The sequence below is a fragment of the Fundulus heteroclitus genome, unplaced genomic scaffold (genome assembly GCF_011125445.2).
Source record: "Fundulus heteroclitus isolate FHET01 unplaced genomic scaffold, MU-UCD_Fhet_4.1 scaffold_56, whole genome shotgun sequence".
Lineage (NCBI taxonomy): Eukaryota > Metazoa > Chordata > Actinopteri > Cyprinodontiformes > Fundulidae > Fundulus > Fundulus heteroclitus.
Genome location: NW_023396989.1, coordinates 696702 through 719462, shown reverse-complemented (window position 1 = coordinate 719462; position 22761 = coordinate 696702). Strand labels below are relative to the sequence as shown.

Sequence of the window (22761 nt, the reverse complement as noted above, 5' to 3'; positions counted from 1 at the left end):
GTTTCACTAGCCTCGTAGAGAGGATTTGTTGACTGAAATATAGTGTTAATTCAGATAAACAGCATTCTATAGTGATGTTCTCTGGATGTTCATTTATTTCTGCTAATAAGTTCTTGAACTTGAAGAGAAGTTGTCACTCATTTAATATATATGTGCAAAGTTTGCTGTTAAAAGTTTGCCAGTGCTGGTATCATCCCTTTCAACTATTGTCCTGATATCAGCTGTTTGGTATGATATTCACCAGACAATACCTAACAGAGTTATTTATTAAACATTAAATAACTTAAAACAGTGTATAATTGCACAACACAGAAGACCTGTGTGGTCTGGAGGGTTGATGCCCTGATAACAAGTCTGTGATGTATTTAGGTGCTAATTCAAGGATTTATAGACTAACAGAAGGATTTTAAAGTCTACTCTCTGAGATCCACGGAGCCATGGAAAGACTTCAGAACCGGGTCCATGTTCTCTACGTTCTTAGTGGAAGGACTTCAGAACCGGGTCCATGTTCTCTACGTTCTTAGTCTTAGTGGAAGGACTTCAGAACCGGGTCCATGTTCTCTACGTTCTTAGTCTTAGTGGAAGGACTACAGAACCGGGTCCATGTTCTCTACGTTCTTAGTCTTAGTGGAAGGACTACAGAACCGGGTCCATGTTCTCTACGTTCTTAGTCTTAGTGGAAGGACTTCAGAACCGGGTCCATGTTCTCTACGTTCCTAGTCTTAGTGGAAGGACTTCAGAACCGGGTCCATGTTCTCTACGTTCTTAGTCTTAGTGGAAGGACTACAGAACCGGGTCCATGTTCTCGACGTTCTTAGTCTTAGTGAGGACTTTAGAACCGGGTCCATGTTGTAAGCCCCGACTTTCATCTTATCTCCTCTTAAGTGTCCCCCTTTAGAGCCCATTGCCCCAAGTTGCATATTGCTGAATCACTGTTTTCAAATGTTCTGCCGTTAAAAGTCCAAGAGTGTGTTCTAGGTGCATTTCCTGAAAGCCTACCTGTCCATGTCATGTTCAAGAAACCTTGTAGTTGAAATCCATCAGCTGTGAAACAAAGCAGTCATGCATAGTCCTGTTTAAGATGTTTTGTAGCACAGCAGGAGTTTCACTGTTGGGTACCATTGCAGCTCTGATGTTCCTCAGAGCCAACCTTCATGCATTGAAATCATGTTCAAGCTCTTATCCTCCTATCATCATCTTGTGTCCAGGAGTCGCTTCTGCTGTCCTGACCAGATTCCAAATGTCCAACTAATCTAATTGACCTAATTTCTTCTCTGTATGTAAGCAAGAGGATAATCATTAAATTATCCTGGTGTAACAGACCTCTAGGTTAATAGTTGGCTAAACTCTGTTTATGTGTTTTTCCCCTCTGAATGTTTTACCATCTAGTTAAAAGAGAACTATTGTGATATTTTGTGTTTGAACAGAGATATATTAAGTCTCCTTAAATCATTTAGGTAACTACGTACAATTCCAAACTATTTTCACTGGTGCTTTAATCCCTAATTTACCCATGTTAGTTAGTAGAATAAGTCATTATTCTAATTTTGCAAGTTTATCCATTTAAGTCCTTAACCTTTGTGGTGCTTTATTGATGTCTGCCGGAGTGGCAGATTTTACAGGCATACCAATTATTTGGTTCCTTTTTGCGCCTCTACTTATTTCCAAGATACCCAGTAAATGTGGTGTTCGCAATTTCTCCTTCGCTTCAACCGGTAAAGGTTCAGAGTTTATTCTGCTTATATTGAAAAATTTATTTGCTCACTCATTCATTCATTTATCCTATTAACTGTTGCTGTAATGCCTACTTCATCTTTCACGCCCAGTAGTTTTTTCTTGTTCATAACTATCTCCCTTTGTAGCTCCTTTGAAAAAGAAGGTGATTATTCACAGGAAGCTGGCTCCCTGGTTAGCTGCGTTCCTTTAAGCACAATGTTAGGAAATTGGAGAGAAAATGGCGCTCTACACACCAAGAGGAATCCTAACTAATCTGGAGGGACAGTCTATTGTTGTATAACAAGACCCTTCGCAGAGTTAGAGCAGCATATTTTTCATCATTATTTGAGGAGAATAAGAATAATCCTAGATTTCTCTTCAGTACAGTTGCCAAACTTACCCAGAGCCACAGCTCTGTTGATCCATCCATTCCCTTAGCTCTAAGGAGTAATGATTTTATGGGATTCTTCATAAATAAAATTGATTCCATTAAAAATAAAATAATTGGCATCCTCCCAAACATGATTACCTCGTCCTCAGTAAGTGAGGCAGCATTGGAGGAATCTTTAGAATCTGCGCAGTGTCTGAACTGTTTAGAAGCAGTAGAGCTTTCTGAGCTATCTAAAATTTTAGCTTCATCTAAACCTTCTACCTGTATGTTAGACCCAATCCCAACCAAGTTGTTTAAGGACATATTCCCTTTGATCAGTGGCACTATTTTAGGCATGATTAATCTATCCTTAGTAAATGGATATGTACCACAGGTTTTTAAAGTAGCTGTTATTAAACCTTTACTTAAGAAACCTTCTCTTGATCAAGATGAGTTAGTAAATTACAGACCTATATCTAATCTTCTTTTCTTATCTAAAATTCTTGAGAAAGTAGTTGCTAATCAACTTTGTGAACATTTACAAAGTAATGACCTACTTGAGGAGTTTCAGTCAGGCTTCCGAGCTCATCATAGCACTGAAGCAGCTCTGGTGAAGGTCACTAATGATATTCTCATGGCCTCAGATAATGGACTTGTGTCTGTACTTGTCCTGTTAGATCTCAGTGCTGCATTTGATACAGTTGATCACAATATTCTCCTACAAAGACTTGAGCATACTGTAAGGATTAAGGGGAAAGCATTGGGCTGGTTGAAATCTGATCTATCGGACAGATTCCAGTTTGTTCATGTTGATAATAAATCTTCCTCAAACTCTAGGGTCACCTGTGGAGTACCACAGGGTTCAGTCCTTGGACCAATTCTCTTTACTATATATATGCTTCCGATGGGCAAAATTATCAGACAGCATGGGATTAATTTCCACTGTTATGCTGATGATACTCAGCTATATTTATCCATAAATCCTGATGAATCCAATCAATTACTTCGACTGCAGTCATGTCTTGATGACATCAAAAGCTGGATGACTTTAAATTTCCTGCACTTAAATTCTGACAAGACAGAAGTTGTAATCTTTGGACCAGAGTCCTCTAAAAATAAACTTCTTAATCAATCACTTAATCTGGGTGGCATTAACCTGGCCTCTGGTAATAAAGTTAAAAATCTTGGTGTTGTTTTTGACCAAGACATGTCATTTAAATCTCATATTAAACAGGTTTCCAGAGTTTCCTTTTTTCACCTCAGGAATATCGCCAAAATTAGAAACATTCTGTCCAGGAGTGATGCTGAAAAACTGGTCCATGCATTTGATTACTTCAAGGCTGGACTATTGTAATTCTCTACTATCAGGAAGTCCACAAAATGCAGTTCAAAGTCTTCAGCTGATCCAAAATGCTGCAGCAAGAGTTCTGATGAAAATCAACCAGAGGGATCATATTTCTCCAATTTTAGCTTCCCTTCATTGGCTTCCTGTTAAGAATAGATTTTAAAATTCTTCTTCTAACGTATAAAGCCCTTAATAATCAAGCTCCATCATATATCAGAGCTCTGATTACCCCGTATGTTTCTAACAGAGCACTTTGCTCTCAGGCTGCAGGTCTGCTGGTGGTTCCTAGAGTCTCTAAAAGTAGAATGGGAGGCAGATCCTTTAGCTATCAGGCTCCTCTCCTGTGGAACCAACGAAAAGTTTTGGTCTGTGAGGCAGACACCCCGTCTACTTTTAAAGGCATACTATGCAACATTTTTCAGTTAATTAATGTGTTCCATACCAATTTGGATGATTAAATGAGTCATTTCAGGTTTAACAAAGGTTTTCTCGGCCGCCCTGGGGGTCTGTGGGGGAAATACCGCACTTGCAATTGCAAGAGCTCTCGGCCCGCACACACAGGCTCAGAAGTCTCGTGAAAGACCGCGAGAGTCGGTCTTGCTTTACAGCGAGAACTCCATGTGTTTTTCCCCTGCCATTCACTATATGCACGCGCGAAAGCAACAACAAAGAACCGCGTGTTAACGTCAAATAAACATGGAAGCATATCGAGTTTTATTATTATTATTATTATTATTATTATTATCATTTTTTTTTTTTTTTTTTATGTTGGCGAGACGCTACTGCGGCGGCCGCGGCGGCTTGGCGGGGCGGCCGCGGTAGCGTCTCGCCAACATAAAAAAAATAAAGAAATAATAATAATAATAATAAAACTGGCGAGGCGGTCGCGGCTTGGCGAGGCGGCCGCCGCGGCCGCCTCGCAAAGATAGCGCTGCGGGAAGCTTGATGTTCATACTTTCACTGTGTTAGTCATTGTTTGTACTGCCGTTTTTTCCACTTTTCGTTCCGTTCGCCTGTCTGCTAAGCTCAAAACAACCGCGCCTGGCTTGACGGAGGAACCAGAACAGCTGAGCATCTTTACGACAGTGCACTTTTACTTTCACCCTCTGGGGGGAGCCTCGCTGGAAAATCAACCCCGGTTGCATAGTATACCTTTAAGACTAATCTTAAAACTTTCCTTTTTGACAAAGCTTCTAGTCAGAGTGGCTCATGTTACCCTGAGCTACCTCTATAGTTATGCTGCTATAGGCTTAGGCTGCTGGAGGACATCAGGGTCTATTTTTATCTATCTGCTGATTTCTACTGTTCTCCAGTTTTGCATTGCATTGAAATGACTGTTGTCATTTCAGTTTTTAACTTTCTGTTCTCTCTCTTTTTTCTTCATAGTAGGCACACCTGGTCTGACGTTTTGTTAACTGTGACATCATCCAGAGAAGACAGATCATCCTCTATTACCATCTAATGTAGAACAGATTACTGGATCAATGTGTGCTTCTGTGCTTTTTTGTCTCTCTTGTTGTGTCTCTGCTCTGTCTTCTCTAACATAGAAAGTACTCCTGGGTCAATGTGAGCTTCTGAGCTTTCTGTGTCTCTGCTCTGTCTTCTCTAAGCCCCAGTGGGTGGAGGCAGATGAGCGTTCACACTGAGCCTGGTTCTGGTTCTGCTGGAGGTTCTCCTCCCTGTTAAAGGGGAGTTTTCCTCTCCACTGTCGCTTCATGCATGCTCAGTATGAGGGATTGCTGCAAAGCCATCAACAATGCAGACGACTCTCCCTGTGGCTCTACGGTTCCCCAGGAGTGAATGCTGCTTGTCGGGACTTTGAAGCAATCAACTGGTTTCCTTATATAGGACATTTTTGACCAATCTGTATAATATGATTGATTTGACTTTGTAAAGAGCCTCAAGATGACATGTTTAATGAATTAGTGCTATATAAATAAAATTTAATCGAATTGAATCGTGTGTCCAATCTTGGTTGAGCTCTATAGAACATGCAAACACCAGAAGCGATTGCTCCAAAGACTTTGGCATAATCTGCAGGAGACACAGGAATTTAGTATTCTTCTAGAAAGTCTTTATTTAAACAAACGTTCCTCCGTCAGCTTCTATCAGTTCTGTGACGTCATCAGGGTGGGACTGGTGTCTGAGGAAAAGGGTCGCTCATTGGTCCGCTTTGTCAGTCTGCAACCAGACGGCCAATCACAGAGCTGCATGTTGACACGCGGCAGGCCAGCTCGCCTCTCAGCAGGAAGAACCGCTGGTTCGGCCCGAAAGACGGAAATAAACGCGAAACAAAGAAGTTCTGGTTCTGATCCGAGCGGCAAGAACCGAGATCGGAACCTCAGGAGGATAATTGTGGTGGGGGCAGAGAGGAGGCCGGGACCGAGCTGCTGGTTCCGGTACCAGTGATCGTCACAGGTAGGTTAGCATCTTTAGCCGTGGACAGTTGACAGTATGATCCGGGTCCGAACCGAGCCCTGAACCACCGGACTTTATACTAGCCGAGGAGAACAGAACCACAAACGAGTCCAGAACCAGTGTGATCCGAACACCGACAGGTAAACCAGTCTGGTACCACCCAGTTAGAACCCAGTCAGGCTCGGTACTGGTCCGGCTGGCTGGTCCAGACCCAACATGTGGGGAGGAATGTAGCAGAACCAGAACCATCTGCTGCTGGATTTCTGGGTCAGCCCGTAGTTACAGAACCTAACAGAACCTGACGGATAATGATGAACCTCCTGGTTCTGAGAAGTGGAGATGAAGCTGAGAAGTTCAGAACCAGCAGCGGGTCCATCTGTAACAACCTGATGGTTCTTCCACGTATTTCCCGTCTGGTTCCGGTTCGTTTCTAGAACTGACAGGAACCCAACAGAACCTTTCTACGAGAGCAGCAGCTGTTGTTTAGGAAAGAAGCAAAGCTAAACGGGTCAGCTCTGGGCCGGTGGTTCTGACAGAAACACAGCAGGAGAGAGACCGGGCCGAGTCCAGAACCACCAGGAGCTCTGTGTGTGTGTGTGTGTGTGTGTGTGTGTGTGTGTGTGTGTGTGTGTGAGATCCGGGTCAGCAGAGGCTGACCCTGGATGCGGGGTTCTGATCCAGTAATGGGTCTGACCCGGTCCGTTTTCCTCCTCAGGTTCTGCTCCGGATGGCTGATGGACCCGCGGCGGCCATGAGCGGCGAGCCGGAGGCGCTGGCCGTGGTGACCCAGCTGCGGGACCTGGCGGCGGACCCGATGAACCGCCGGGCCATCGTCCAGGACCACGGCTGCCTGCCGGGCCTCATCCTGTTCCTGGACCACCCCAACCCCCAGGTGGTCCACTCCGCCCTGCTGGTGAGTCCGCTGGACCGGGCCCGGTTCTGCACACCTAGTTTAACACGGTACAGCGTAAGCTACCGGTACCAGTCTGGGTCCAAACCCGGCTGCTGCTGCGGACACACGTTCTGTTATGTGAAGAGCAGAGGTTCTGATCCGTTTCATGTAAACCAGAACCGGCAAGGATTCTGGAGGCCAGGAAGGTGTTCTGTGGGTCGGTAAGCCCGGAACCATCATTCAGAACTGAACAGAACTGCTGCGGGTCGGCAGCGGGGGGGAACTTGTCCGGTGAAAACCGGTTTTAACCGGTTCAGATGTGAGAAGTTGGGTCAGAGGTTCTGATCCGGTGTCGGTCTGGTTCTCCTAATGCGGCTCGTTTTTCTGTGGCTTCCTGAAAACATCTGGACTGAAGATTAATTCTAGAGATAATTTTAACAAGGTTCTGTCTTTGGAGAATCGGGTTTTCTGTCCGACCCAGAAGGCAACAGAATCACCTCTTTCCTGATTGGCCAGTTTAATTTCTCGCTGTCCAATCAGTGCGGACTCCAGAGATGGCTCCAATACTAGCAGCACATCATCAGCAGGGCCTTGCAGACCTGGATCTGACCCGGTTCTGTTTCCTGCTGTGTCTCCTCAGGCGATCCGGTACCTGGCAGAATGTCGACCCAACAGGGAGAAGCTGAAGGGAGAGCTGGGAATGATGCTGAGCCTGCAGAACGTCGTGCAGAAGTGAGTGACGTTCCTCAAGGAACCGCGACCTGACAGGGAACCTGCTCTGAAAACCTCGTTTGGGTCCAAACCCATCCGGCCGTGTTCTGGCCACAAGCAAGCGTGATGGTAGGGTCTAAAAATGAGCGATTGTCGCTTCACCTAGCAACCCCAGCGCAGCACCGCCCACTTTATAGGAGGAGCAACAGGATTGGTAGGGAAAGCCCAAAGAGGGTCTGGGGCGGGTCCAGCTGCAGCGGAGCCGGAACCGAGGAGGGAAGTGTACATGTTCTGCTTTAGTGCAGAACATGTACAGAAAGTGTACAGATCGTGTTGGGTAAGCCCACAGACCCATCCTGGATGATCTCAGGAAGTATAACACGTAACCTTTAATCCCGCTGGTGCTTCACATGAAGGACAGAAGTTCTGTAGAACCTCAGAGTCCAGCTGCAGCGCCGCTGAATCCGGTTCTGGTGTTCAGCGATGGAAGGAAAGATTTCCTGATTTCCTAGTCTGAAAACAATGCCGCCTCTGGGTTATAATCCCTGCCTACAGATTTAGTGACTGGTTATAATCCCTGCCTACAGATTTAGTGACTGGTTATAATCCCAGTCTACAGATTTAGTGACTGGTTATAATCCCTGCCTACAGATTTAGTGGCTGGTTATAATCCCAGTCTACAGATTTAGTGACCGGTTATAATCCCAGTCTACAGATTTAGTGTCTGGTTATAATCCCTGCCTACAGATTTAGTGACTGGTTATAATCCCTGCCTACAGATTTAGTGACTGGTTATAATCCCAGTCTACAGATTTAGTGACCGGTTATAATCCCTGCCTACAGATTTAGTGACTGGTTATAATCCCAGTCTACAGATTTAGTGACTGGTTATAATCCCAGTCTACAGATTTAGTGACCGGTTATAATCCCTGCCTACAGATTTAGTGACTGGTTATAATCCCAGTCTACAGATTTAGTGACCGGTTATAATCCCTGCCTACAGATTTAGTGACTGGTTATAATCCCAGTCTACAGATTTAGTGACTGGTTATAATCCCAGTCTACAGATTTAGTGACTGGTTATAATCCCTGCCTGCAGATTTAGTGACTGGTTATAATCCCTGCCTACAGATTTAGTGACCGGTTATAATCCCAGTCTACAGATTTAGTGACTGGTTATAATCCCAACCTACATATTTAGTGTCTGGTTATAATCCCAGTCTACAGATTTAGTGACTGGTTATAATCCCAGTCTACAGATTTAGTGACTGGTTATAATCCCAACCTACAGATTTAGTGACTGGTTATGATCCCTGCCTACAGATTTAGTGACTGGTTATAATCCCTGCCTACAGATTTAGTGACTGGTTATAATCCCAGTCTACAGATTTAGTGACCGGTTATAATCCCAGTCTACAGATTTAGTGTCTGGTTATAATCCCTGCCTACAGATTTAGTGACTGGTTATAATCCCAGTCTACAGATTTAGTGACCGGTTATAATCCCTGCCTACAGATTTAGTGACTGGTTATAATCCCAGTCTACAGATTTAGTGACTGGTTATAATCCCAGTCTACAGATTTAGTGACTGGTTATAATCCCTGCCTGCAGATTTAGTGACTGGTTATAATCCCTGCCTACAGATTTAGTGACCGGTTATAATCCCAGTCTACAGATTTAGTGACTGGTTATAATCCCAACCTACATATTTAGTGTCTGGTTATAATCCCAGTCTACAGATTTAGTGACTGGTTATAATCCCAGTCTACAGATTTAGTGACTGGTTATAATCCCAACCTACAGATTTAGTGACTGGTTATGATCCCTGCCTACAGATTTAGTGACTGGTTATAATCCCTGCCTACAGATTTAGTGACTGGTTATAATCCCAGTCTACAGATTTAGTGACCGGTTATAATCCCAGTCTACAGATTTAGTGACTGGTTATAATCCCAGTCTACAGATTTAGTGACTGGTTATAATCCCTGCCTACAGATTTAGTGACTGGTTATAATCCCAGTCTACAGATTTAGTGACTGGTTATAATCCCTGCCTACAGATTTAGTGACTGGTTATATTCCCTGCCTACAGATTTAGTGGCTGGTTATAATCCCATCCTACAGATTTAGTGACTGGTTATAATCCCAGTCTACAGATTTAGTGACCGGTTATAATCCCAGTCTACAGATTTAGTGACTGGTTATAATCCCAGTCTACAAATTTAGTGACTGGTTATAATCCCATCCTAGAGATTTAGTGACTGGTTATAATCCCGTCCTACAGATTTAGTGACTGGTTATAATCCCTGCCTACAGATTTAGTGACTGGTTATAATCCCTGCCTACAGATTTAGTGGCTGGTTATAATCCCATCCTACAGATTTAGTGACTGGTTATAATCCCAGTCTACAGATTTAGTGACTGGTTATAATCCCAGTCTACAGATTTAGTGACTGGTTATAATCCCATCCTACAGATTTAGTGGCCGGTTATAATCCCAGTCTACAAATTTAGTGACTGGTTATAATCCCATCCTAGAGATTTAGTGACTGGTTATAATCCCGTCCTACAGATTTAGTGACTGGTTATAATCCCTGCCTACAGATTTAGTGGCTGGTTATAATCCCAGTCTACAGATTTAGTGACTGGTTATAATCCCAGTCTACAGATTTAGTGACTGGTTATAATCCCATCCTAGAGATTTAGTGGCTGGTTATAATCCCTGCCTACAGATTTAGTGACTGGTTATAATCCCAGTCTACAGATTTAGTGACTGGTTATAATCCCAGTCTACAGATTTAGTGACTGGTTATAATCCCATCCTAGAGATTTAGTGGCTGGTTATAATCCCTGCCTACAGATTTAGTGAATGGTTATAATCCCAGTCTACAGATTTAGTGACTGGTTATAATCCCATCCTAGAGATTTAGTGGCTGGTTATAATCCCTGCCTACAGATTTAGTGACTGGTTATAATCCCAGTCTACAGATTTAGTGACTGGTTATAATCCCAGTCTACAGATTTAGTGACTGGTTATAATCCCATCCTAGAGATTTAGTGGCTGGTTATAATCCCTGCCTACAGATTTAGTGAATGGTTATAATCCCAGTCTACAGATTTAGTGACTGGTTATAATCCCAGTCTACAGATTTAGTGACTGGTTATAATCCCGTCCTACAGATTTAGTGACTGGTTATAATCCCAGTCTACAGATTTAGTGACTGGTTATAATCCCTGCCTACAGATTTAGTGACTGGTTATAATCCCAGTCTACAGATTTAGTGACTGGTTATAATCCCAGTCTACAGATTTAGTGACTGGTTATAATCCCAACCTACAGATTTAGTGACTGGTTATGATCCCTGCCTACAGATTTAGTGACTGGTTATAATCCCTGCCTACAGATTTAGTGACTGGTTATAATCCCAGTCTACAGATTTAGTGACCGGTTATAATCCCAGTCTACAGATTTAGTGACTGGTTATAATCCCAGTCTACAGATTTAGTGACTGGTTATAATCCCTGCCTACAGATTTAGTGACTGGTTATAATCCCAGTCTACAGATTTAGTGACTGGTTATAATCCCATCCTACAGATTTAGTGGCCGGTTATAATCCCAGTCTACAAATTTAGTGACTGGTTATAATCCCAGTCTACAGATTTAGTGACTGGTTATAATCCCAACCTACAGATTTAGTGACTGGTTATATTCCCTGCCTACAGATTTAGTGGCTGGTTATAATCCCATCCTACAGATTTAGTGACTGGTTATAATCCCAGTCTACAGATTTAGTGACCGGTTATAATCCCAGTCTACAGATTTAGTGACTGGTTATAATCCCAGTCTACAAATTTAGTGACTGGTTATAATCCCATCCTAGAGATTTAGTGACTGGTTATAATCCCGTCCTACAGATTTAGTGACTGGTTATAATCCCTGCCTACAGATTTAGTGACTGGTTATAATCCCTGCCTACAGATTTAGTGGCTGGTTATAATCCCATCCTACAGATTTAGTGACTGGTTATAATCCCAGTCTACAGATTTAGTGACTGGTTATAATCCCAGTCTACAGATTTAGTGACTGGTTATAATCCCATCCTACAGATTTAGTGGCCGGTTATAATCCCAGTCTACAAATTTAGTGACCGGTTATAATCCCATCCTAGAGATTTAGTGACTGGTTATAATCCCGTCCTACAGATTTAGTGACTGGTTATAATCCCTGCCTACAGATTTAGTGGCTGGTTATAATCCCAGTCTACAGATTTAGTGACTGGTTATAATCCCAGTCTACAGATTTAGTGACTGGTTATAATCCCATCCTAGAGATTTAGTGGCTGGTTATAATCCCTGCCTACAGATTTAGTGACTGGTTATAATCCCAGTCTACAGATTTAGTGACTGGTTATAATCCCAGTCTACAGATTTAGTGACTGGTTATAATCCCATCCTAGAGATTTAGTGGCTGGTTATAATCCCTGCCTACAGATTTAGTGAATGGTTATAATCCCAGTCTACAGATTTAGTGACTGGTTATAATCCCATCCTAGAGATTTAGTGGCTGGTTATAATCCCTGCCTACAGATTTAGTGACTGGTTATAATCCCAGTCTACAGATTTAGTGACTGGTTATAATCCCAGTCTACAGATTTAGTGACTGGTTATAATCCCATCCTAGAGATTTAGTGGCTGGTTATAATCCCTGCCTACAGATTTAGTGAATGGTTATAATCCCAGTCTACAGATTTAGTGACTGGTTATAATCCCAGTCTACAGATTTAGTGACTGGTTATAATCCCGTCCTACAGATTTAGTGACTGGTTATAATCCCAGTCTACAGATTTAGTGACTGGTTATAATCCCTGCCTACAGATTTAGTGACTGGTTATAATCCCAGTCTACAGATTTAGTGACTGGTTATAATCCCAGTCTGCAAATTTAGTGACTGGTTATAATCCCTGCCTACAGATTTAGTGACCGGTTATAATCCCAGTCTACAAATTTAGTGACTGGTTATAATCCCTGCCTACAGATTTAGTGGCTGGTTATAATCCCATCCTAGAGATTTAGTGGCTGGTTATAATCCCTGCCTACAGATTTAGTGACTGGTTATAATCCCAGTCTACAGATTAGTGACTGGTTATAATCCCTGCCTACAGATTTAGTGACTGGTTATAATCCCAGTCTACAGATTTAGTGACTGGTTATAATCCCAGTCTGCAAATTTAGTGACTGGTTATAATCCCAGTCTACAGATTTAGTGGCTGGTTATAATCCCAGTCTACAGATTTAGTGACCGGTTATAATCCCAGTCTACAGATTTAGTGACTGGTTATAATCCCATCCTAGAGATTTAGTGGCTGGTTATAATCCCTGCCTACAGATTTAGTGGCCGGTTATAATCCCAGTCTACAGATTTAGTGACTGGTTATAATCCCAGTCTACAAATTTAGTGACTGGTTATAATCCCATCCTACAGATTTAGTGGCCGGTTATAATCCCAGTCTACAAATTTAGTGACTGGTAATAATCCCAGTCTACAAATTTAGTGACCGGTTATAATCCCAGTCTACAGATTTAGTGGCTGGTTATAATCCCAGTCTACAGATTTAGTGACTGGTTATAATCCCATCCTAGAGATTTAGTGACCGGTTATAATCCTAGTCTACAAATTTAGTGACTGGTTATAATCCCATCCTACAGATTTCGTGACTGGTTATAATCCCTGCCTACAAATTTAGTGACTGGTTATAATCCCATCCTACAGATTTAGTGACTGGTTATAATCCCTGCCTACAGATTTAGTGGCCGGTTATAATCCCAGTCTACAGATTTAGTGACTGGTTATAATCCCATCCTACAGATTTAGTGACTGGTTATAATCCCAGTCTACAGATTTAGTGTATGGTTATAATCCCAGCCTACAGATTTAGTGGCTGGTTATAATCCCAGTCTACAGATTTAGTGACCGGTTATAATCCCTGCCTACAGATTTAGTGGCCGGTTATAATCCCAGTCTACAGATTTAGTGACCGGTTATAATCCCTGCCTACAGATTTAGTGGCCGGTTATAATCCCAGTCTACAGATTTAGTGACTGGTTATAATCCCATCCTACAGATTTAGTGACTGGTTATAATCCCAGTCTACAGATTTAGTGTATGGTTATAATCCCAGTCTACAGATTTAGTGACTGGTTATAATCCCATCCTAGAGATTTAGTGGCTGGTTATAATCCCTGCCTACAGATTTAGTGACTGGTTATAATCCCAGTCTACAGATTTAGTGACTGGTTATAATCCCAGTCTACAGATTTAGTGACTGGTTATAATCCCATCCTAGAGATTTAGTGGCTGGTTATAATCCCTGCCTACAGATTTAGTGAATGGTTATAATCCCAGTCTACAGATTTAGTGACTGGTTATAATCCCATCCTAGAGATTTAGTGGCTGGTTATAATCCCTGCCTACAGATTTAGTGACTGGTTATAATCCCAGTCTACAGATTTAGTGACTGGTTATAATCCCAGTCTACAGATTTAGTGACTGGTTATAATCCCATCCTAGAGATTTAGTGGCTGGTTATAATCCCTGCCTACAGATTTAGTGAATGGTTATAATCCCAGTCTACAGATTTAGTGACTGGTTATAATCCCAGTCTACAGATTTAGTGACTGGTTATAATCCCGTCCTACAGATTTAGTGACTGGTTATAATCCCAGTCTACAGATTTAGTGACTGGTTATAATCCCTGCCTACAGATTTAGTGACTGGTTATAATCCCAGTCTACAGATTTAGTGACTGGTTATAATCCCAGTCTGCAAATTTAGTGACTGGTTATAATCCCTGCCTACAGATTTAGTGACCGGTTATAATCCCAGTCTACAAATTTAGTGACTGGTTATAATCCCTGCCTACAGATTTAGTGGCTGGTTATAATCCCATCCTAGAGATTTAGTGGCTGGTTATAATCCCTGCCTACAGATTTAGTGACTGGTTATAATCCCAGTCTACAGATTTAGTGACTGGTTATAATCCCTGCCTACAGATTTAGTGACTGGTTATAATCCCAGTCTACAGATTTAGTGACTGGTTATAATCCCAGTCTGCAAATTTAGTGACTGGTTATAATCCCAGTCTACAGATTTAGTGGCTGGTTATAATCCCAGTCTACAGATTTAGTGACCGGTTATAATCCCAGTCTACAGATTTAGTGACTGGTTATAATCCCATCCTAGAGATTTAGTGGCTGGTTATAATCCCTGCCTACAGATTTAGTGGCCGGTTATAATCCCAGTCTACAGATTTAGTGACTGGTTATAATCCCAGTCTACAAATTTAGTGACTGGTTATAATCCCATCCTACAGATTTAGTGGCCGGTTATAATCCCAGTCTACAAATTTAGTGACTGGTAATAATCCCAGTCTACAAATTTAGTGACCGGTTATAATCCCAGTCTACAGATTTAGTGGCTGGTTATAATCCCAGTCTACAGATTTAGTGACTGGTTATAATCCCATCCTAGAGATTTAGTGACCGGTTATAATCCTAGTCTACAAATTTAGTGACTGGTTATAATCCCATCCTACAGATTTCGTGACTGGTTATAATCCCTGCCTACAAATTTAGTGACTGGTTATAATCCCATCCTACAGATTTAGTGACTGGTTATAATCCCTGCCTACAGATTTAGTGGCCGGTTATAATCCCAGTCTACAGATTTAGTGACTGGTTATAATCCCATCCTACAGATTTAGTGACTGGTTATAATCCCAGTCTACAGATTTAGTGTATGGTTATAATCCCAGCCTACAGATTTAGTGGCTGGTTATAATCCCAGTCTACAGATTTAGTGACCGGTTATAATCCCTGCCTACAGATTTAGTGGCCGGTTATAATCCCAGTCTACAGATTTAGTGACCGGTTATAATCCCTGCCTACAGATTTAGTGGCCGGTTATAATCCCAGTCTACAGATTTAGTGACTGGTTATAATCCCATCCTACAGATTTAGTGACTGGTTATAATCCCAGTCTACAGATTTAGTGTATGGTTATAATCCCAGCCTACAGATTTAGTGGCTGGTTATAATCCCAGTCTACAGATTTAGTGACTGGTTATAATCCCATCCTACAGATTTAGTGACTGGTTATAATCCCAGTCTACAGATTTAGTGTATGGTTATAATCCCAGCCTACAGATTTAGTGGCTGGTTATAATCCCAGTCTACAGATTTAGTGACCGGTTATAATCCCTGCCTACAGATTTAGTGGCCGGTTATAATCCCAGTCTACAGATTTAGTGACTGGTTATAATCCCATCCTACAGATTTAGTGACTGGTTATAATCCCAGTCTACAGATTTAGTGTATGGTTATAATCCCAGCCTACAGATTTAGTGGCTGGTTATAATCCCAGTCTGCAGATTTAGTGACTGGTTATAATCCCAGTCTACAGATTTAGTGGCTGGTTATAATCCCAGTCTGCAGATTTAGTGACTGGTTATAATCCCAGTCTACAGATTTAGTGGCTGGTTATAATCCCAGTCTGCAGATTTAGTGACTGGTTATAATCCCAGTCTACAGATTTAGTGACTGGTTATAATCCCTGCCTACAGATTTAGTGGCTGGTTATAATCCCAGTCTACAGATTTAGTGGCCACCACCCCAAAAACCCCCATTTCAGAAGAAGGTCTCAGATTCAGTGTGGTTTCAGTTCCCTCAGGAACCTGGCGGCCCGTCACGCTGTGCCTGGCAGGGGGAGGGGCCGGTTGCGTTCAGTCTGGCCCACCAGGCTAGAACCCAGAGGGGGAACCTTTGGGTTCTGTGTGTTTGGACTGGGCCGGATCACAGCGACAGCGTTAAGCTGCTCCCACCTAGCGCTACGATGTGCTGAACATTGAAGTTCCCTCTGAGCTCGGTCAGATCGTAGCGACCCGGCAGCGGGCCCGGTCCAACAGAACCAGGACAGATGATGCAGGAAAGTCGGTTCTGACCCTGATCCTCGCCGCAGGTCCACCACGCCAGGAGAAACCAAACTGCTGGCCTCCGAGATCTACGAACTCCTTCAGGCAGCCGGCGCCGCCGACGCCGAGGCGGACCGGGCGGCGCCGGCCGGCGGCCGACGGAAAGCCCAGTTCTTCCTGGGCTCCAGCAACAAGAGAGCGAAGACGGTGGTCCTGCAGATCGACGGCCTGGACGACCCGGTGAGTTCCCGGACCTCGCAGAGAATCAGCAGAACCTGCAGGTTCCTGACCCTCCGCCGTCTGCAGGGCCGGCGGGGTCTGTGCGAGGAGGCGCTGCTGAAGATCCGCGGCGTCATCAGCTTCACCTTCCAGATGGCCACCAAGAGATGCATCGTCCGGGTCCGATCGGACCTCAAGGCCGAGGTGAGGCGGGTTCTGTGGGTTCTGCAGGAACATTTATTAGGTTCATCAGAACGGCTGCGTTCCGTCATGAGTGGCCGTCTGTAGCGGAGCTCATCCTCAGGCTTACAATCATCAGAACAAATAAAATCCAGAAGGTTCTGGTTCTGCTCCGACCCATTAGGCTCATGATCCTGGTTCTGATGATGTGTTCTCGCTTTCAGGCTCTGGCGGCGGCCATCGCCGCCACGGAGGTGATGAGCGCCCAGCAGGTGGTGAAGGCCGAGAACGGAGACGAGGTCAGTTCACCTGGGGGGGGGTGCAGAACCTGTCAGACCGGTTCCCCCAAAGGTCCGGTTCCCCCAAAGGTCCGGTCCCCCTGGCACTGGTACCGGGAGGGCCAGTTCTGCATTAGGGGCCCAGAATCTGCCCAGCGGAGCCGTCCTCACCTGACCTGCTGCAGCTTCTGTTCTCTGAAGGTTCTGCTGGAACCCCTGCACGTTTCTCATGTTCTGCCTGCAGAGAACAGAACCTGGAAATGTTCTAAAGAGCAACAGATGTTATTGTGGTTCTTCGCTCTGGCTGGTGCAGAACCTGGAGGGTTGAGACCAGGCTGCAGAACCTTGGCCTAGAACCTTGGCCTAGAACCTTGCCCTGTGGGACGCCGCACCGACCTGAACGCCTCATGAATCCTGTTTTTCTGTTCTGGTCCCCAGGTTCTGATCCAGTTCTCCGGTGACAGTTCTGTGGAGGTGGAGCAGAACCGGGACCTGCCGGAGTACCTGCCGGAGGACGAGAGTCCGTCCGAAGAACCGGACAAGGCGGTCAGCCGCCTCGGATCGGGCCCAGAAGGGAGCAGCTGGCTCGGTGCTGCCGCCAACTTCCTGACCCGCTCCTTCTACTGGTGATCCGACAGTACCGCCACCAGAACCCTCTCCTCTGTTCAGACCCGCTGCCTCTCGGAACCAGAACCAGCCGCTGGACTCTAACCGCAGTGTCTTATTGAGCAGGAGAAGTTCTGCAGCCACCGGAACAAAAAGCCCAGAAGTTTCCGAGTTCTTATTTATTCTACCAACGGACAGAGACACAGAACCCAGTTTGCAGCAGGTTCTGATCAGGAATTATGATACCAGAACCGGGTCAGTTGAGTAAATAACCCAAAGTGCATGTTCTGATCCGTGTTTGCCAGCTTTAAACCAGAACCTCCTCAGCTGCTGAGACGGTTCTGCTGGGCGACCCGTCTTTGTTTCGGATCAGGGTTCTGGTTTCAGACGTTTTGTGACTGAAACTGGGTCATGTTTACATTTTTCCTGACTGATGCCTTGAAACCCGAGTTTACCGGACCAGACGTGACCTGGTTCCGACCTCTGGAGCCAGAACCAGGACGGTTCTGTTGAGCACACGAACATTAAAATGAGCTGAAAGCCGGGAAACATTCCGAGTTCTTTCTGGAAAAAAGAACCGGTTCTGTTGGACTTTCTCTTATATTACCCCCGGATCAAGCAGAACCTTGTTCTAACAGAACCTTGTTCTAACAGAACCTTGTTCCAACAGCAGCTTGTCGGTACCGACTAAGCGTCCCGTGTGATTTCCATCATTCCTCTAATCTCACCCAGTGCAGTTCTGCTGGTCCGGTCCATTTTCTGTTCTGGTTCTGGTTCTAGAACAGATCTGAACCAGCTCGGTTTAAGGTGGTTCTGCTGAAGACCATGAGAATCAGAACCAAACGGATCCTTTAGGCGACTCCCTGTAGGAACTGATCCCGACCAGAACCTCAGCAGAACCAAAGTACTTTGTTCTCTCTGCCGCTGTTCTGGCAGGAAGGAACCAGATGACCCACCTTCAGGCAGTGCTGGATCTGGTACCGGTTCTGGAAGGGCCAGAGCAGACTCTGAACCCGGAGTGGACCCGGAACCGGCACCGCTGGGTTGGGACTCCGCTCCTCTCAGGGTTGAACAAGGTTCTGGGTTTCCAGAGTTCTTTTAAAGCATCAGAACCGACTCATGCTGTCGGAACTGGGTCCGGTCCGGTTCTGACCCGACTCGCTCCGCTCTGACTGAATCCTGTTAAACCCTTCGTCCTCCTGCTCATCTTCCTCAGCGTGTGAATAAAGCCTTTGTCTGAAACCCAGCGGCTCTTTTCTTGTCCGTACGACCCGTTCCTCCGGTTCTTCAGAACCAGCCGGTGCTGAAGGTGAACCCGGGCTCACCTGAGCCCAGCCAGGTAGGTCCGCCCACAGCACTTTCTACGCCGACCCGTTGCTAGGAAACGGGCCCTGACGGGAGGGTTCTGATGTTCTGGTGGTTTTACTGTAGCGGGTCAGGGTTGCCAGATCTGATGGTTTCCAGCCAGCGTAAAACCAGCAGCCTGAATCTGAAGCGTTCTGAAACTGCTGTTAAAACGTAGCAGCGCAGCAGACGGCGCTGAAGAGGAGAGGATGAAGAGCATGATGAAGAGCTGGATGAAGAGCTGGATGAAGAGCATGATGAAGAGCTGGATGAAGAGCTGGACACAGCGGCTGCCCCAAAATGGCAGCAGTGAGAAGATGAGGTGGCAGGTAGCACTGAACCAGTTCTGATGCGTGAATCTAACTCCATAAAAGATTTCTTTCTTCTTTCTCAGACTACAGTGTAACTTTTCTCTCTCCCAGCCATGAAACAGCTGATCAGGTGAACTCTTCACCTGTTTACAACACGTGACCACTCATTAGCCAATCAACATTGAGTGGTGATGACGTCAGGTTGGCCAGCTTCTAGACATTTCAAAATAAATGAACTCATGAAATGAGTTTAAGGGAAAACTATTTATTCAGATGTAGAAGTTTTCCCTGTTTCTGCCACATAAAGAAAACTGCAGCCAGAATTTAACCATCAACCTGGGCTCCGTTCTTCATACTACGCTAACTCAGTTAGCTGGATCTGATTGTTGACGGTTTGGCATGATCTTGGATCGTTTGGTTCTTCTAAACTCATCCTGGACTTGTTGTCATAGCAACATGTGCTCCAGCTTAAACCTGCTCGCTAACAGGCTTATTTCATGTAAACAGGATTAGATTGCAGCTTTATAAGCGGAGGAGATAGGGAAGTCTGTCGCAGCCATGTCCATTTTTACGACAGCAACCTGTTGCGGAAGGAGCAAGAATAATTTCAGAGTTTTATGAATTAATCGTGTATTGCGCAATAGACAGGATCCTTTAGTGCAGCGCGACAGTGTAACTGTAGAGAGATTTTTCTTGGTGGCTGTTATAAACAGACAAACATCATTTAACAGTGGCTTTAAAAGAGGAAAAAGTGATGTTAGAACCATAAATCTAAAATATTTAAGTTATTTGTATGATGGTTTGCTTTTTATTTTTTATCATATTCATTAAGAAGATTTGTTCAGGACATTTAATTGTGAAGTTTAGTTTTACTTTGAAAGGCTTGCTTCCTGTCGAGCCGTATATTGTATTAGAAAAAACTATGGATGGATTATCTAGACACGGAGCAATACAGTTTTACCGTGTAAACTGTGGATGACGTATTTACTTTGTTCTGACATAAAAGAACAAAGTAAATATGAGATTATTAAAAAGCAAAAATTCATACTGTAGAAAGTGATAGAAACATCTACCATGGACAGTATTTACACATTAATTTGTCTGCTGCTTTTTGCCAGCCCTCTCTCCTGGCTTTAACAGACTTTGAGGTGTTCCCTGTCGTTTTAATTAATGACTCAAATTCATCATAACCTTCCATTAAACGCTCGTGTTCTGCTTGGGAGAAAAACTGTGGGCGTTCTTTGGCCATGCTGAACAGCCAATAGCAGCGCTGCTGATCATTGTTTCTACTATCGATACATTTCCCCTTTTAAACAAACGCATGAACGCGCAGTTATCTGAGATAACTCAATCCAGCCATACTAATCATAAACAACAGGTGTGTTGAAGAACCCAATTAGCCGGATCATGATTAGCCGGATGAAATCATCTTGGATGAACGGACCTCTGGAGCTGTTTTACCTGTTCAAAAGAAGCCCAACCTGGCAACACGGCACAGGGCCACAGGAACGAAACGCCTTTATTCTGAAGGTCCTCACCGGAAACAGCCTGTCCTGCGAGCCCAAAGTCTGGAGCCAGCTCTTATTGTGAAGGGCCTCGATTCCTTTTCAGGCATCATCTGGTGGCGAAGACCATAGACATAATATAAATTTTATATATATATATATATATATATATATATATATATATATATATATATATATATATATATATATATATATATATATATATATGTTGGACAATGAAACTGAAACACCTGGTTTTAGACCACAATAATAGTGATGCGCCCATTGGATGCACATGGTCCTCCAGAATGGTTCGGTAGTCCTTGGCATGCAGTGACGCGCCCATCTAGCACAAGTATGGGGCCAAGGGAATGCCATGATATGGCAGCCTAAACCATCACTGATCCACCCCCATGCTTCACTCTGGGCATGCAACAGTCTGGGTGCTACGCTTCTTTGGGGCTTCTCCACACCGTAACTCTCCCAGATGTGGGGAAAACAGTAAAGGTGGACTCATCAGAGAACAATACATGTTTCACATTGTCCACAGCCCAAGATTTGTGCTCCTTGCACCATTGAAACCGACGTTTGGCGTTGGCACGAGTAACCAAAGGTTTGGCTATAGCAGCCCGGCTGTGGATATTGACCCTGTGGAGCTCCCGACGGACAGTTTTGGTGGAAACAGGAGAGTTGAGGTGCACCTTTAATTCTGCCGTGACTCTGGGAGCCGTGATTTTAAGGTTTTTGGATACAATCCGGGTTAGCACCCGAACATCCCTTTCAGACAGCTTCCTCTTTCGTCCACAGTTAATCCTGTTGGATGTGGTTCGTCCTTCTTGGTGGTATGCTGACATTACCCTGGATACCGTGGCTCTTGATACATCACAGAGACTTGCTGTCTTGGTCACAGATGCATCAGCAAGACGTGCACCAACAATTTGTCCTCTTTTGAACTCTGGTATGTCACCCATGATGTTGTGTGTCTCTTACCCTGCTAATTGGACCTTCACACTCTGCTCTTATTGGTTCAATGTGCAATTAATGAAGATTGGCCACCAGGCTGGTCCAATTTAGCCATGAAACCTCCCACACTAAAATGAGAGCTGTTTTAGTTTCATTGTCCAACCTCTGTGTATATATATATATATATATATATATATATATATATATATATATATACACATGAATGGCACAGTTTTTTTTAACGTTTCCCAAGAACAGACACAATAACATCCACCTCTCTGTAGAAACCTTCTGTACAGGATTGTACCTAATAAACCATGTTTATGTCAGGAACAGCAGAGAACAGGGTCCAAATGCAGACGCTGGTGGAGACAGGTATGTGAACACTAAACTTTATTTTTAGTGGCAAACTGAATTCAGACAGCAGGGGGAACAGCAGTCAGGGAGAACAGGCCAGAACAGGACAAACAGGAAGAACAGAACACTGAACTTCAAAGTAAAACGAGCACAACGGAACAACAGACCATGACATGTCTGTAGAGATTAGGGGTCAGAGGCAGCAAAGACCTGCATTTGCCTTTTGTCCATCATTTCCTGGCAAAATGCCTCATAATCCTCCTGCAAAGTAAAAGCACATTTAAAGAGGCGGGGAAGAAGTGGACGATACGTGGAATATGTGAAGCACCTCTGCATTTAACTGAGGAACGGTCTTTCATATGGCTGTCCATCACTGTTGGTGTCAGCTATAAACTGATGTGTCTCTGTATCAGAGGGGGGGCATGTAGATTAAAGTAATAATTAAAAATCTACACCACCAGTAATATTTGATCACAGCAAATGATTCATGCCATGGATGCAGAACACCTGCCTGTCTGCCAACATGAGGAGGACTGTCAACGTTTGATTCAGGCTGTTTTACCCAATAGATCACATGGAA

At 44.1% G+C, this 22761-nt stretch overlaps 1 protein-coding gene across 2 annotated transcripts; it reads left to right on the top strand.

Moving 5' to 3' along the window:
• The first annotated feature begins 5589 nt into the window (after positions 1-5589).
• Positions 5590-18943, top strand: LOC105922517 (armadillo repeat-containing protein 1-like). 2 transcript variants are annotated; one of them, XM_036132998.1, is made up of 7 exons: positions 5605-5849; positions 6565-6762; positions 7382-7473; positions 16466-16658; positions 16725-16841; positions 17042-17116; positions 17534-18943. In XM_036132998.1, the coding sequence occupies exons 2-7, from the start codon at positions 6577-6579 to the stop codon at positions 17723-17725; spliced, it is 855 nt and encodes a 284-aa protein (XP_035988891.1). In that variant the 5' UTR covers positions 5605-5849; positions 6565-6576; the 3' UTR covers positions 17726-18943. The 2 variants fall into 2 exon arrangements, with proteins under 2 accessions (XP_035988890.1, XP_035988891.1); XM_036132997.1 differs by having other exon boundaries at positions 5590-5849; positions 16466-16841.
• Positions 18944-22761: the final 3818 nt, after the last annotated feature.